At 47.9% G+C, this 16,465-nt stretch overlaps 2 protein-coding genes across 4 annotated transcripts in view; one reads left to right on the top strand and one right to left on the bottom strand.

Moving 5' to 3' along the window:
* The window catches only part of LeuRS-m (Leucyl-tRNA synthetase, mitochondrial), a 125,301-nt gene extending 109,895 nt beyond the window's left edge, over positions 1 to 15,406 (bottom strand). The window contains exon 1 of the mRNA XM_055062001.2: positions 15,388 to 15,406. The gene's annotated coding sequence lies outside the window, so the exon portion shown is untranslated. The remainder of the gene's footprint in view (positions 1 to 15,387) is intronic.
* The window catches only part of Dip-B (Dipeptidase B), a 46,786-nt gene that overhangs the window by 16,022 nt on the left and 14,299 nt on the right, over positions 1 to 16,465 (top strand). For all 3 annotated transcript variants that reach the window (XM_050193863.3, XM_050193861.3, XM_050193862.3), the window contains exons 2-6: positions 7,912 to 8,051; positions 13,791 to 13,932; positions 15,305 to 15,373; positions 15,439 to 15,521; positions 15,745 to 15,856. In XM_050193863.3, the coding sequence (XP_050049820.2) occupies positions 8,035 to 8,051; positions 13,791 to 13,932; positions 15,305 to 15,373; positions 15,439 to 15,521; positions 15,745 to 15,856 (423 nt within the window). In that variant the 5' untranslated portion in view covers positions 7,912 to 8,034. The remainder of the gene's footprint in view (positions 1 to 7,911; positions 8,052 to 13,790; positions 13,933 to 15,304; positions 15,374 to 15,438; positions 15,522 to 15,744; positions 15,857 to 16,465) is intronic.

The raw sequence follows: 16,465 nt of genomic DNA, 5'->3' as shown, positions 1-16,465 counted from the left end.
ATACTTGGCTTGTCCTTCTAACCAAACAGATACAACATCGCCTGGATAACAGAAGTATCCCGCACTCCCACTGCGACCTTATTTGCGAACGATAGCGCTATTTGCGCGTCCACGAAATACATGCAGTAAACAGAAAGCCAGGCGACGCCTGTGTTCCACAGTGGACTCATTTTGTCGAATAGACTTTTTTTTGTGCTAAGAAATTTCAGTGTGTGTGTGTGTGTGTGTGTATGTACTGTATATTGACATCAGGAGTAAGCGCGCACCCACGTACCTACCAAGATGTGTATAACTTGACCCGCCATGGTTGCTCAGTGGCTATGGTGTTGGGCTGCTGAGCACGAGGTCGCGGGATCGAATACCGGCCACGGCGGCCGCATTTCGATGGGGGCGAAAACACCCGTGTACTTAGAGTTAGGTGCACGTTAAAGAACCCCAGGTGTCGAAATTACCGGAGTCCTCCACTACGGCGTGCCTCATAATCAGAAAGTGGCTTTGGCACGTAAAACCCCCTAATTTTTAAAATCTGTATAGCTTGAACAAGGAAAAAAAAAAAAAAAAACCTCGAACGTGGTACCACGAACTCTAAGTATGCGACAGCATACTGAGAATATTAGGCACCTGTCTGGTTCAGCCGTCGATCCCTCGGCATTTTGTGCTAGTTCTAAACCACACGGCATTATACAGGGTGTCCCAACTATCATGCATCAAGATTTACAAATGTGCAAATGCGGCGTAGTTGGACAGAGCCAGGGTAATGTTGTTTGCCGTCGCTTGGGGATACTCGGAATTTCCGGCAAACAGCATTACCTTGGTTCTGTATGGCTGCGTGGCATTTGCATATTTTAAAACCTTGGTGCATGATAGTTGGGGCACCTTGTATATGACAACATGAAGCCATTGGGCACGGCAGGCTCGTTGCTCTTTGTTCTCTATCGCACAAAAATGGCGCCGCAGGCTTGCCCTTCGGTATACCTTGCCCAAAAAAAGAGGCCGCTGGTCGGAGTCTCCTCGAATTCGTTGACTTCTCGCAACTCACTTAAACGACTTTGACGGCCCTTCGCTCTATATGTTCACAGTAACGACAAGCTATAACGGCTCTAACGTTCAGCTTGATGTGCACCCTATCGACCTTTCCCACTTTCCACTCTTAATTCTTATGAGCGGCATTGCTTAGGTGTCATCGGTAAAGTCTCTACAATTAGGGACTGAAGTCCTCGTCATTGAGAGACGTCACTGAGACGCCACCTGCAACGTTCACTTTCACTGTCGGGAGTGGGAGCATTTCCAGTGCATAGCTGCTACCTGCTTGAACAGGGATGTTTCATTCCGTTAATTTGTACATATATGCGTGCCAAGCGCGGCCTGCTTTGTGACAGTGACACGCGCCGAGCGAAAACTCGAAGAAACGGCACATACCGAAGCAACGTGTATCGTCTGCACGTGCCGGCAGTCGAAGCGTGGCGCAGTGCGTAATTGTGAAACGAGGACAACGAGGTGTCCTGTATAGATTCAGAGCCAGTGAACCCACGTCGTTATTGTCACGACTTTAATACCTAGCATTGAACGGTCGGTCATATATTTGTGCATCATTTGTGCTCTCGTGTTTACCACGTGACGTCTAGCTAAATGAATGCGTTTCCCCCCTGTGCTTTCATCGTGGTCCATATGCAGTAATTTGAGCCTTCTGAACGTGAAGCGTGCAGACGTCTTTGCAGGGAGAGATGCCGCCGTGAAATTTGGCCGTTGCCACGAGCGCATGTACCTTGTGGAGAACAGGAGGGCAAAAGTGACGGCCTGCCGCGGTGGCTCAGTGGATAAGGCGTTGCACTACTAAGCTCGAAGTCGCGGGCTCGATCCCCGCCGCGAAAGCCTCACTGCCAGGGGGCGGGATGCAAAAGCGCTCGTGTACTATGCTTTGCGAGCACGTTAAGAACTCCAATGTGGTCAAGATTCACCCGGAGCCCTCCATTAGGGCGTCCCTCATAAACCACTGTGCAGTTTCGGGACCGTTAAATCTGTAGAGCTTATATAACTCTACTGTTGAACCCCAGAATTTAAAATTAACGAAGTCGAAGGTGTGTCCCTGCTCGCACCACAAATCAACAACGGCCCGCACTGCTTCGACCGCGAGCGGGATGCCAGTCGGCAAGGCAGACAAGAGGCGCGTCATGCGGGCACCAACCGACACGCAGCCGCCACGCGATGGAGTGGACGCCGACACCGGGCTTTCGACAGGCGCTGCAACGAGGAAGACGCCTTGTGACGGGGAAAGCGCTGCCTGCAGCGAGAACAGGATGTCTGACTCGCGCTCCCATGGGCGCACGTGCAGGAAGCGAGTGCGGGCCGATTTCGCGCCGTCATCCATGCTGTTGGAGCTGCAACCTCGCTCCGCATGCATGCCGCCCGAATGAGCTGCATTCATCTCCGCCGGACGCCAGATTTTCCCGCGAGCTTCTATGCGCGCTTCGTGTCGATCCGCAAATCTTTTCCGCCGTCGCGAGGCGGAGCGCTCTTGTGCACAGAGGCAGGTTCTGGGTCGTCCCAGCCAGTATACACGTGCCGTAATTCGAAATGGCGTTCGGAAAGAGGACAAGCGAGTTTCATTGCGCGTACCACGTAAGCCGAACAGCTATAGCTGTTGTATACATGCGCACCAGACATGATGTCAGAGTTGACCTTTTCTTTCTGTCTTTCTTTCTTTCGTTTTCCCTTCTTTCTTTCTTTCGTTTTTCTTTTTGCCGTCTCTCATGGACGCGCTGTTCCAGATAAGTATGCCACCGGGGAGAAAGTTCCGAAAGTAAAGCAGAGTCCTGCCAGTGAAGCTCTGCAGTGTTTGAAATGCTAAAGACATCAGAATAACTGACACGCAGAGGTTCCATGCATCCGCTCGCGCTGCCTTCATTGTATTGCCTTGTGTCTTTCGTTTTGTCAGAAATGCACACACGTGTCGGCCTACCAAACTTGTCAAGCTAGTTATGGCGGTGAAAAGAAATGGCGTGAAAGCCCGGGTAAATGTTTAAAACGTTTAAAAATGAAAGTGGTGTCGTATGCCGTGTTTCCCACATAGCTTGCGCCAAAATTTAATATGTATACATATATTAAAGTGCCACGTAGCTGGACAGAACCAAGGTAATGTTGTTTGCCGCCGCTTGGAGGAAGTCAGAATATCTCTGTTATATATATATATATATATATATATATATATATATATATATATATATATATATATAGTCTAATTACATAGTTATTAATTAATAAACTTATCGATTATTATATTCAGAGCAAAGGTGTCAGTGGTGGACTGTTCTGAAAAATCCAACTTTCTGTTTCTCAGCACGTGCTGCATAAAAGTTTTCTTCAAGCCTGAAAGAAAGCCTAGAAAACACAAAAAGGTGCCGTGCGACTAGTCGCGCGGCACTAATTAAGAATTATGTAGTTAGGCGAAATACAAAAGATAGTCTGATTTGCTCCAAGCAACGGCAAACATTACCTTGGTTCTGTGCAGCTACGTGGCACTTGCATATTTCAAAATTTTGGCACAAGTTACGTGGGACACATGGTATATAGCGCCCCGCGCCGGTTTGGGGGCTTGGCCCTTGTGATTCGTCAACGCTTACGGAGGCCGTCATCTCTGGACACCGTGCTGGCACTGAACAGAACCGCTCGAAGAAGAGCCGCTCGAGGTCTGGCCCATTGCACACACGTGTGCAATGGGTCCTCAGATTGGTCGCATATTGCACACGTGTGCAATATGCGACCCCAGATCTTGTCCTCGAGTGATGCAGAATACATTTATCTCAAAGAGAGTTGTTCAAGCTGAACCCTCTGTGCGGCATGGCTCGCCGTGTCCGCCTGTAATATGCCAATGTTGCTTGCTTGCTGATACGGGAACAGAAAAGAAAGAAAAAGAAATGTGGGAAAGTGGGAGCCTGTAAAGCAAGCAAGCAAACAAAAGAATGATGGGAGAGGGGGTGCATCGTTGAGTATTAATTTTGTGACTTCATGCTATTCAGCAAAGGAGAATTGTCTTTCGTGAAGGGGGGGGTGGGCGAATATCGACATGACTCAATATGTGCCTTCGCCGCGTACGCGTTGTTCAGTTTATACATCCAGAGTGTGATTACTGAAAACAGCGCCAGTGTTTATCATACAGTAATTCCAAATCGGCCTTTATTGACACGTAATCGATGTGCAGCTGCGGTCGGTAACGTCCTTGCCTTCAGGTACGTAGGCTCGGAGGCTTCCCGGCACTCATGATCATCAGTCACGATGCCCCTTTGCGATGCACGTCTTGACTTCTTCTAGTCATGAATATTTTATTTTTGCCCGTGTCTTCCTGGGAGGCATATGGCGTCATAGTATTCCGTCGAGACGACATTATAAAGGTCCAACCAACATCAGTGCCATCTCGCTTCTTTCGCAGCTGCATCCATTGTTGCTCCTTGGGATTTTGTTCATCATCTCATTTAAAGGAATCCTGTCGTGCCTTTAAATGGTTGGAAGTCACGCCGCGTCCGGCCGGCTTGTTCTCTTTGCGTGCGCTGCTTCGCCTTTTATGTCCACGAGGAACGCTCTTCTGAGGACCACCACTGACGAGCGAGCCTCAGTACAGTCGCAGTGCCTCCGTTTCGTATTATAGTTGGCGCTGTCTCCCTGTACATGGGTCGCTACAAATACATAAATTTGTAGCGACCGTCCCAGCGGTTTCCCCATAGTTAAACCGTTGGGAGGTACACATTTTACATGCTATGTTGCTTAGAAAGTTTTGTAAAAAAATTTTGTGCAGTTTGGTTTTGTATGTTTTCTGCTATAGAAACCATCACATCACGAGCGGATTCGCCATCGTCTGCGGTGCGTGGCGTCTCGGGCAATACGTAGAGTGTGCCTCGTGTCTTTCTCCAGCTATTGTTTCAAGGTGGCGCGAGCACCGGGGTTATCTTATCTTAACAGCGCAGTGAAATGTTGCATCGTGCTTTTGATGCCGTCATATATGTGCCCTCATATGCACCCAGATCCAGGCCACAGAACACCTACAACCAGTGTCCAGGCCTCGACTTTTCTGCTGAAAAAAAAAAAAAAAAGTGTCAACACCTTTATAGCGACATGCTCCATACATGCCGCACGTATGACTAGTTTTCACGCCGCCTCGGCATGATTGTCTTAATGCTCCCATTAATCCTTGTCTTAAAGCATGTCGGCGGGCTTTAATATGAGTGTTGAACCTGTTCACATCCAATGTTAGCGAGCTTCGGTAAGAGGTAATGTGTTGCAAACAACTACATCAGATGTTTCTGAATGTGCTGTACTACTTTGGAGGCTGCACTTGTGCCCTATAGAAGGAATGTTTAGCAACTTGCATGTTTATCTTAACCAGTTACCTAATGATAAAGAAAAAAGTAGGAAGCAGAAATTCAATTTGCTGAAATCGACCGCAAAAATATGCTGTCCGCCTGATTCTTCTGTGGGGCACTGTATTCTTTTAAATATATAAAACATTATACGCAAACAAAAATATTAAACAAAATAAACATAACATCTTGTGCACAAATGTAACATAGCAGCAATTACTGGCATAGGCTGAGCCGTTCACTGAGCGATGCATTGTAAGGACATGGCGTTGTTCTTGAGTTAGTCTGGGAGCTCCATGAAGGGAAAGCTTAGTGCAAGCAGGAGGCGAATGGCATGCCGCCTTGTCTATTTCACAAAGCGCCTGTGTTTTCAAGTCTCCAATGCTGCCCTTCTGCCTGCTTGCAAAGGCCGTTACGCAAACACGTTCGGAGCTCGCAATCACTAGCTGGCACCCACCGAGTACTGCAGTTTCTGAAATTTGATAGTTCCGCGGCCGCCGCCTCCCTTTCTTTAATTAGTGTTCCTCCTGCCATGCACTCATAGTCACCAACGACATGTCGCGCACATTTTTCGCCACGAGGAGCACTAATGCGAGCCTTTCTTTCATTAAAGAGCTGCTTGCGTATCCGTCGTGCTGGAAGTGCTTTCGCAGTGTAAGAAGAGTTACTTTTCCTCTCTGTGAAATAAGCTATACAGAGCTTATTGTGGAAGAAACCCATAACTTGGTCTCCTGAACACAAAAGTCGCCGGAAAGACTTGCATAGACAAGTTTTACGTCTGTTCTCCATTTGCTTGCTCCGCGCGGTCACTGGTTTCACTAGTGGCTTCACGGTATGACGGTCACCGGTACGCGACGTGCGAGACTCTCCTTTACTCAACTCCACCAGCTGCGCCCGTGGCGAAGGTTATTCGCCAAATTGCGTATTCTCGCTTACCTATTTGGTTGTCCCTAACTCGGCGTGAAAATTAGGTGCTTGCCCTCTTCTTGTGTCAGAAATCTGGTCTCGTGGAGAGAACTGGCGCGGCCTGTACATTTTTTGCTTATTGTCTGTCTTTCTGTTAGTCGCGCTTTGGCGCCACAGGATGACAAATTAAAAGAAACCTGCCTTGGAATAATTTACATGATTTATCCGTCTCTCAAAGTAATATTTGTTAGTGTTTCGCGTCAAATATTTTAACCCGATTAATCCCCTTTGGTCGTTTATTTGGTTGTGCTAGCTTACATGATAACATTAAAGAAAGAGTGTGGTAAACAAGACATTTTCAATTGAGTAGTTCAAAGAAGAAAACAAAAATTGCGGTTTTACCCGCCAAAACCGCTATCTGATTACGAGGCACGCCGTATAGTGGGGGACTCCAGATCAATTTTGACCAGCTGGGTTTCTTTAACGTGCACCGAATGCACCCGATACCGTGGAAGAAGTGGCCTTTACAAAATCAATTTCTATATTTCTTTCTGTAATAATAACATACAAAATGTCTACGTAGCATTCCTCACTGAACAGTGAGTGCAGTGCTCATATTGTTCATTGCCCCCGAGTCATCTACGCGGCGAAGCGTTCACACTGTAGCTCGTCAGTTTGCAGTTTTTAAGATCATATTTTCCGAGAGTGCTGCGAGAAAGGTAGCTGCGCTCGACACATTTTCGGGGACAGGAGGATGAATACGGAAAGCACGTCGGTCATCGGGCACATGCACGCGATGCACGCTTGGAGCATTGAAGTCACGTGCCTGCAAACAATTTTCATGGTTTAAAAAAGAACGTTCACTGGGATTAAAGGTTAATCGTAAGTTCCCAGCGGTTTCCGAAGTCAGGTTTTGCGGTCTATTTGGTTGGCATTCGTGGTAACACAGTGCAGCGCGAGTGGACGAAGTCAGAGAAACGCTGTGTGTGTCAGCTTAGCTCGCTCTCGTCCAGTCGCGCTGCGCTGTGTTATCGTCGATTTCCAGGTTGTTTGTTTTGGGCCAGCAGACGGAAGCTCGTAAAGCACGTGCTTGCCTGCACGCGTTGTAACTAATATCCCCTTACACGTGCAGGCACCAGATTTATCGGTGCCTGTCTCCTCTCTCTGCGTCCCGCTTGATTTTGCGCTAGTAACGTGGAATCACGAAAGCACGCGTTGGTTCGTAATTTTCCTTCATTCCATTCGATTGCCGTTTCGCGCATACTAACTGTACAGCCTTTCCTCCTCAACTCTCTCAGTCGTCGACGTCATCGTATCTTTCTTTCGTCTCGACCTGGCACACGTCCAGCCGCCGGCACGTGCCCACGAACGAACGCACGGCGAGGAACGCGATCGAAGCACCCATTGCGTCTTCAACCCCGCGTAAATGTGCGGTATACAGTGCATCGGTATGCCGAACCCAGTTAGCGGTAACGTAACCACGTTTCCCTGCGCACGTTTTCGCGGTGCGTCCCGTGAAGAAAGCCCGCGATTGTTCGACTCCCCGCGCAGTGCCCCGCTGTGCGCGCAGCCGGTGTTTTCTCAGCTCGCCGCGGGGACGTCGACGAGTGGTGCTGCTGACGGGGAGAGTGCAAGGGCGGCTCGTTTTGCGCAGGGTGCCGGATCTCCGCCAAGTGGACGTCATCTGGCAGCCACGCTTCGTCAGCGAATCCTCGTCCGGACTTGAGACCAGGAGCTACAGCGGCCGCCCATCCAGGTCCACCCGCTAACGGAAGCCATGGCCGACTCTGCCCAGTACGTCACTGCTCACTTGAGTATCGCTCTTCCCTGTGTTGTATTCTATGTATACCATAAGGGCCGTTGTATGTGGCGACCACAAATAACCATTTGTGGTCGCCCAGTGCGCCGATCTGGCGTTTTTTTCCTAGCGTCACACGACGTCTGTATACTGTGCGAACAAAAAGGTATATATATATATATATATATATATATATATATATATATATATATATATATATATATATAATATTCTTCAGGCTACCTTTCAAACGTAAAGAACTTGAGCGATGCCACAAGGTAAACAACAAGTATTTAATTTCAAGTTTCGACTAACAGCTTCAACGGTTTGAAGTATCTGAGAACGACCGGGCACGCAGTCTGCTTTCTTCACTACCAGTGCTGAAGGCTATTTTCTTGTAAACACTGATGAGGATCGGTCCACCGGTCGAAACTGTTGAAATTAAATACTTTTTCAACAGTTTCGACCGGTGGACCGGTCTTCATCAGGGTTTACAAAAAGTGCCACTTCGGTACCCGTAATAAACACCTCAGACAGCGTGGTTGGCCGTTCTTTATAAGTAACAAATAAGGAAAGAAGTTTGGAGGCGCGTGGGGGGGCGGGGGTACAAGCGTTGGCGTGTTTTCAAAGCATTTAGCTGAACTGGGGCGCCGGCGTACTTGTACAGTAGTATTGCAACTTACACGTCACACTGCAAGAAGGACGTACAAACATGCTTGCACTTCCTTCTCTCTTCTGTATTCACCACTAAGAGGGGGGAAAAAAAGTTTTTTTTTTTTTTTTATGCGTCGTACGATAACACTACTGAAGGCAGTCAATGTGGACACTGCCCGCGAGAAACGCATATGTCGTCTGCTCCTCGTACCAGGCTGCGATCATACGACGATGTCGGCAACGTCATGCGTCTGATGTGGTTTGCACAATGCACCGAGTGTGCCCCGATTGCATTGCCGTGGTAGACGCGTAGCGCTTCCACTATACCCCGGTCGCTTTGCCGCTGCGAGCTGTTCCCCTTGTTTGTGGTCGCGCGGCGCAGCACGGCGGCCACCAACCTGGCGAAATGAATGTGCGGCGGCCACAGCCAGCTCTTGACAACACTGCTTTCCGGAATGCCGAGAGCGAAACCGGTTCGTCCGTCTCGCGCCTTTCCCCTCCGAGCACTGAAGAGGGGGGGGGGGGGGGGGCGCCTGTCGCGAGGACGGAGAACACCTGCGCGCGCGGCGTCGCATGGCCGCTGCGACAGCGCGTTCTCTTCCCTCGTCGCCGGAACACGGCTCCTTGACGGCAACTACATCCAGTGGCTGTGGCGGGAGTCTTTGCCCACCGAAAGACGTTGCATTCAATGCTGAAGGCCCTGCAACTAGGACATCCGCAAACTCAAGATAAAAAAAAAAAGAAGAAATACGAACTGTAGAAGTGTAAAATGCGTCAGATGGAAGAATGTACAAAGTTGCTTTGGCACGAGAGGAGGGTTCGTGAATTGCTTTGTGTTGTCACGTTTTTGACACGATTAGATCTAGCTTGGTGATACCACCTATTTGACGCCACGAAATACAGGCACATGTACCCACCTATAGTAGATTTCTTTCGAGCATTCGACCGCGCTGGAGCAGCTGGGCGGAGGTTGTCGGCCTCCGGTGATGTCACGGACGCTCGCGCGGTCAAAGACTAAATAAATAACAGAAGGAAGCTTCATGGGTTGGTACAACGTTACTAGATTAGCTAGTAGCGATGGGTTGGTACGCATGCGTTTCCTGGCTTGCTGACTTGATTACGATTCATCTCTTAATCATTAGATTTGTTTTTGTTTTTCTGAAGGAAATGTTTTGTGGCAGAAACGTTACGTGCGAAGTCTTTTACCATCTCCGATCCATCTCAAAATACTAATGGATAAAAAAAAAGAATGCCATATTTCATTTATTTATTTGTAAAAAAAAACCTTACAAGGTCCCTGCATGGGGATCGAGTAAGGGGGGCATAGAATCAAGTAAGTACATACAATCTAGTAGCAATAACAGTAATCATAATAAAAAAATGAATAGCAACCTCCCAGAATATTTACCGCAGAAGAGAAGAAATGAAAAGTGCACCGTGGGCGCAATTTACATGCTACAAATTGCAAGTGTATATATGTAACAAGAGAGAGAGAGAGAAAAAAAAAAACATTGCCAGTAATAGGTACATTGTATTTGACTACAAAATTTACGTACTTTATTGCAATCTCTACTCATTGTAGTTCTGCGTACACATGCATCCGACGTGTCTCTCATTGCTTTTTTTATTTCGCGCAGCATTCCGGCGGTAAATCAAATTGAGCTCAATTCAACGTGTTCTTACGTCTTAGAGAAGTACGTATATTCGAGACGCTGATCATAAGTGTGGTCGCCTGGTAACTCCTGATGAGAAGAATGTTTATATCACTGTTTCACCTCACCCTAATAAAACCCGGAAACTCTCGCGGTGCATTGAAAGGAACCCGAAATCGTCCACGCAGGCGCCCGTTTTAATTGGGCTCAGCGCTGTGAGCGCTCAACCATTAGTTTCTTTGATGTGCGCGCCTTCATCACGCGAGAGATGAATTAGCCTCGCTATGTTTTTCCCTCGCCATTCTGGCAAACTCGGATATTTATCTTTACAGCATTATGTGAGCAGCCGAGAAAGACAACGAACAATTGAAGCGACACATTTAGCTGCAGCGCTGGGTTTTTGTTCTGCCGCGCGCCATCTTCGACCAATTAGCCAAGTCTCAGAAGATTATTTCAAAGTTTGTTAGGTTTAGTTTGTTGCAAGTTTGACCGTAATTAGTAAACATGCATGTATACTGCATTTTTTAGAACATGTATACGAGCTTCGTCTCTGTAGCATTTCCAACGAAAGACCAGGTCAGTTGGTAGGCCGGTTTGTGTTTGTCGGCAAGGTGCTTTGCGAACTATGAAAGCAAGGAGACGCGCGGGCAAGCGTAATATATATATATATATATATATATATATATATATATATATATATATATATATATATAGACATTTGTTTACCTTTTTGTTGCAAAAATAAATAAAGGAGTTTTTCAAAACGTCGCTGTTGACTTTTCACCCGAGTACGTGTTACTTGGCTTTGAAAACAATTTTATCGCACACCATGGCTTGCAACTAGCCGAATAGACTAATGCAGATGTCAGAGGAACAAGTCGTCTTTCCTGGAAATTTGCAAACATTACTTTTTAACGACGTACAGCAAACACACTCAACTACACGTTGGAATGACACACATGGCGCAAGAAACGTCTGGTTCAGTTCTGCAGAAACGGCATGTAATTAAAGTAACTGTTTGTGGTTGAGTCCGTAGACAGCGATGCTTTCCTTCCAGCGCGCGTAAGGCCAACCGTTTGAGGAACTTCCTTGAGCGAAAACTGTGAATGTATAGCCCCGTTAACGGAAGCTTTAGAAACACGGAGGCCGAACGTGAGACGTTCACTGCATGAGTTGCAGACATAGAATGTAGAGTGCTTCCCTCAAGTTCCGACATGCGTGCCTAGGTCGCTAGAAAGTTTATGTTCTTGTAGTTTCAATGTTCCGAGGCTTCTCTGATTGTATACGTGTGCGTTGGCTAACGGATATGTATGTTCTCAGAGGTATGGACGAGAGTTTCCAGCTTGCCGTCGCGTTAAACGAAGGCATTCGCGGACCAGCATAGCGACACTGCGAGTCAGTACTTCAGATAAAATTTTCACAATGGAAGCGTTATCTTCCGCAAAGTACGTGATAAGGGCCTGTATCACATTTTGTGCTGTCGTTACGCGTTTTCGCCGAAAGCGATAGGCCTGCGGTCTCGCCACTCAACTTGTGACGGCTGACTGGAGTGATAACCTGGAGTGATAATCCACATAAGTGGTGTGTCCGTATATGCGATACACAGGCCGCCTCCCCTAGACGCTTTTGTGCGAGACAATAGCCCAAGCGACGCCGGCAGACATCAGATATCAGTTGGCGTCCAGCTGGCAAATTCCAACAGTTGTTTTTTTCTTTTTTAATGATCTCTAGTACATATTCGGCACGTCGAGTAGGTATTTGCAGCCGTCGGAGTATTCGGCCATGGCGTATACATTTCTCGTATACGTTTCTAGACGTCGAGAAATTGGGGAGAGAATCTGATTGAAACGTTTTCAAATACGAGAAGGCAGTTCTTGTTTGAGCTCGCGTCCGACAATCACCACACCAGCGAGGCGAGAGCCAAGGCCACAGCTCATCGTGAACCTGTCTTACGCGTAGAAACGTTGCGAATTGGGTATACTCGGTGTTTACGTGCTTCTTTTATTCGCAGATTACGGGAGCATTATTAACAAGAACTTCATGAAACGTGAGCGAGGCCTGTTTGTCATCCGTGAAAGCCAAATTTTTCGCTGTGTTGTGTTCGACACTCAGAACTGCTCCGCACCATAGCACGAGCATGCGGCGCCTTCTTGCAGCGAGCAGCTACCACGTTTGAGTGAGATACGGAATCCCGCTCCGTGCGGCAATGTAAGTGCAGATGAAAGGAACTGCAGAATAATAGGGCCCAGCTCAGTGTCGAGCAATCGACACGCGGGCATGGCGCTGTGTTCCGCCGTGCGACCCAACCTTCTTTCTTGCAGGTGTACGATGTACCGCAGCTCTCGCTACCTGATGGCCCGTAACCATGAATGACTCGTAATTTACTTAACGTTTGTAAATCGTCGCATTTAATATTGTTCTGGACGCTCGCGCCGGTGGCATTGACGCTATACAAATTGAATGACCATGCGAGAACCAAGACCCCACCTTGCGTGATTCTATTGGTGCAGACGGTATAAACAAGTGACATTTAGGATGCAGAAACATTGATTTAACGTACTTGTTAATATGTAGGGCAGAGTACCTGCGGTCCGCTTTTAATGGGAACACGTGAGCGAGGGACGTAAGTGAATATTCCTTTGTAATAAATTCGGCATTTACTCTGGAAGGCATCAGGCTTTGCTGCAGGTAACTTGAGGTAGGTAGCGGTGGGTCTTCTCTGTGTATACGTGCTTCTGCAGTACATTGACACCGCTTCCGCCGGCACCTACAGCTGGAGCGCCTACTATATACTTTGTCAGCTGCGCTCCGGCGCGTTTTCCCTAGGCCCTCACCTCTGGACCGCATTGTACGTGTAGTCGTGGCCGACGCAGCGGTATGGGGTTTCCAGTTTTCCGCAGTGCGACGGAGATTGCATTAAAACAGCCGCTGGAAGACCCTGTGAGATCGGAACACCTACTTTCTTGCTGGCGCACTGTTCAAGCACTGGCGCACCCTCTGAAATTTCTTCTTTCTTTTCACTCCCGCACACCGCGCAGAAAGCGCGGCGCAGCACAGCGTGAACGACTGAAGGATTAGCTGCGAATGTAAGGATGCCGCTCATCGGGGGCTACGCGTTAGTCGCGGAAAATGTGGTCCCAAAGTATTTGATCGATATAAGTAAATCGGGCGCGCTTATGCGGTGTCAGTCGTTGCACTAATCATAGCCAGCCGCCATACTCGCACAGGCAATTATATGGACGGACGCGGAGAGGGAAGCGGGGGATCAGTGTCCGGGTGTTTCCGCCGCTTAACCCGCAGCCCTAGTTCCACTTCCTTCGCCTTCTTCCGCCGCGTGGCTCGGCGGGCAGCCTGCCGGCGGCCGGGGGCGTCGTCACTTGGCAGCAGCTGGTCGCAACGTCGCGCAATGACTACGGCAACCCCTTGCAGGCTCCTGTTCCCCGTCAGCGTGGAGAGCGCGGAAAGCGCCGAGTTCGACAGCGTGGTCATCGTCGGCACGGGCTTGGACGCCACGCACCTGCAGGGTGGCATCCTCGACAAGTACCGCGAGCCCCTCGTCGCGCACAGGCAGGCGAGTCGGTTGTTTCAGTCACTCTTGCGAATGTGTTTATGACTTCTCAGGCACGCGAGATCTGGAGCCAGCGACTCCGTAACTGTGCATGGTCTGGAGGGCAACAAAGTCTTCCTCGTTTGAACATGGTCCAAAGTATAGGTACACGAGATTACAATGTGCTCAACTGACGTCAAATCTCTCGCGAAGGAATCGACGTTTTATTGAGTGGGCAGTTGCGACTCTCAACACTTTATTCTGCTATCTTGAAGGCATAATGGACGAACGTTGACTGCAATGTTATGGGCATGAGTTCAATTGTAAAGTGTTTAAAACCAGGGCAGTCTCCCAGGGACTCCGTGTGATAATTCGTAGCAGGGTTGACGTAATTGTATTCAATGCAAAACTGTTCAAACAGGTCGTGTAAGAGAACACGTGGAAAAAAAAAAGAATAGAGCTGTAGAAATCTGACACCAGCGTGTTTGTGTGCGCCCTTGTTATTGGGCCTGCCATGGCTTAATGATTGTAATGACCGCTGGAGCTGCAGGAGGATTTACCATCGCGCCGTCTCGAGCTTCAAGTTAAAACGAGCACACGTCTGAAACGATAGTTTTTGTTAACACGTGTTTTCTCGTTCCATTTATTCTGACTGGGCGTTTTAATTAAGCGCGCGCACTAATTTTGTTTCAGTTGCTGCGCAGCCAGCCGGTCGTTAGCGCTGACTTCAGCGAAATCGTTTCGCGATGTTTGAACGTTTCTATACCTTCCGTTCTGCCCGTATCCGTCCTTGTCGCTATTCGCGAGCCTTGTGTGGAAAAAAAAAAAAAAGAACAACACCTCGATTGCAGCCTTTGCCTTGTAAGCTTTTTCGATCGTTAAGAAGAGTTGCAAATGAGTGGAATGTCGATTTGGTCGTCCCGCGCAATATTTCACTGTCGCATGTTAATCGACGGAGCCTAAGGCCGATGGAATGATTATACAAAATGTTTGCGTTCTTTATCGGCGTGAGTCGCAGAGGACATTTGAGGGTTAAAAAACTCTGTAAAAGTATCCGAACATGTTCCTAGGAGTGGGCAGCGCAACCCGGACGAAAGGCAAAAGGAAGTACACGATGCGAGCGCTCGTATCGTGCACTTCCTTTAGTATTTCGTCCGGGTTGCGCTGCCCACCCCTAGGAACATGTTAGATAACCAACTCGACCAGCTTGCCGTGTTAATTAAGTATCCGAGATGCTGATCTGGGAGATTGAGAAAATGTTTTTATTTCTTTTTCTTTCTCTTTGTTTGAGCATAATGCCTGTGTTTTATCAGCGCACAAAACTTTGTAGCCTATCTGTCATTGATTCGTTGTCGTAAAATCATGTCTTTCGTGTGCTTTCGTCTTCATCCTGTAGGTTGACCAAAAAGCCGAAGAAGAGGTGTTTGTTCTGAGCCTGCCGGAAAAATATCCCATCAAACGCCTTGTAAGTTTTCTTACCTGTAAAGAAGTCCAGAGTCCAGTGCACGATCGCCGCTTTCTCTTGCCCAGATCTTTTCTCCGACCGGGCCCCTGAACCGAGACTACGACGACGTACGTTGCTTCGCTGACGCTGCCTGCAAAGGTGTCAAAAGGTCTGCACAAATTTTCGGCTCTCTTCATACGGCCTTGCGAAGGCAAAAGGTTTTAGTGCTCAAATTGCACTACCTTGATGCCATCGGGGGCCCCATTTTCAGCGTCAAGCAGTTACGAGTAATTTGTGCTATAGAGGGTAGCGAAAGATTACTCGAAAAATATTATAGACTATAAAAACTATATAGTGCAACTAGTGGCACTGACGAACGTGATCTGGCGCAGGGCCACGGCTGCGGGCAGCACCAGGCCTCTCGTGGTTCTTCCAGCCAAACACGGCAACTTCACCAGCTATGACGTGGCCACGGTCCTCGGCACCCTGCACGGGCTCTACGTGGTGAGCGCACTGTGCCCGATATCGCAGCGCTGTTTGGCGCTGTACAGGGTGTTCTTTTTTTTTTTGACTGCACTAATTTTTTTAAATTAGAAAAGTATAAATCACGTAACGTTATTTTTACCATTCGAGTGTACGGGTTGGAAGCCTCTAGATACAAAGCAATTTCCGCACTCACGTGTGCAATTAGCGAAGTTACGGTATTTAACTTTCTGATTAATAACAGTAGGTGGCTACAGCAAATGAGTACTTTGAGTACGATCAACTTTTGAATACAGGAGTTCATGTGGGAACTACGCGAACAATTACTTCCTCTTGGAAGGCTCCTTGAAACCGAAACTGGCTGGCAAAAGAGCGCCTGTGTCGTCGATGTCTATTTCTCTATTGCTCTATATCTAAAGGCTGCCAATCTGTAAACTTGAATGGCAAACATAATATTATTGTGATTTACATTTTTCTAATTTTAAAAATTTGGTGCAGCTAGAAAAAAAACACCCTATATATTGAGGACGCCCGTTAACGCTTGCCACTCGATGTTTTATTATTGGCAAATTCATTGGCAAGCTGATTGACGTTCCATCGTCCGCTCCACGATGCTGCCGTTTCACCCGC

This window comes from Dermacentor andersoni, chromosome 1, assembly GCF_023375885.2.
Source record: "Dermacentor andersoni chromosome 1, qqDerAnde1_hic_scaffold, whole genome shotgun sequence".
NCBI lineage: Eukaryota > Metazoa > Arthropoda > Arachnida > Ixodida > Ixodidae > Dermacentor > Dermacentor andersoni.
The sequence above is the reverse complement of the archived record's forward strand: the minus strand, read 5'-3'. Positions and strand labels throughout refer to the sequence as shown.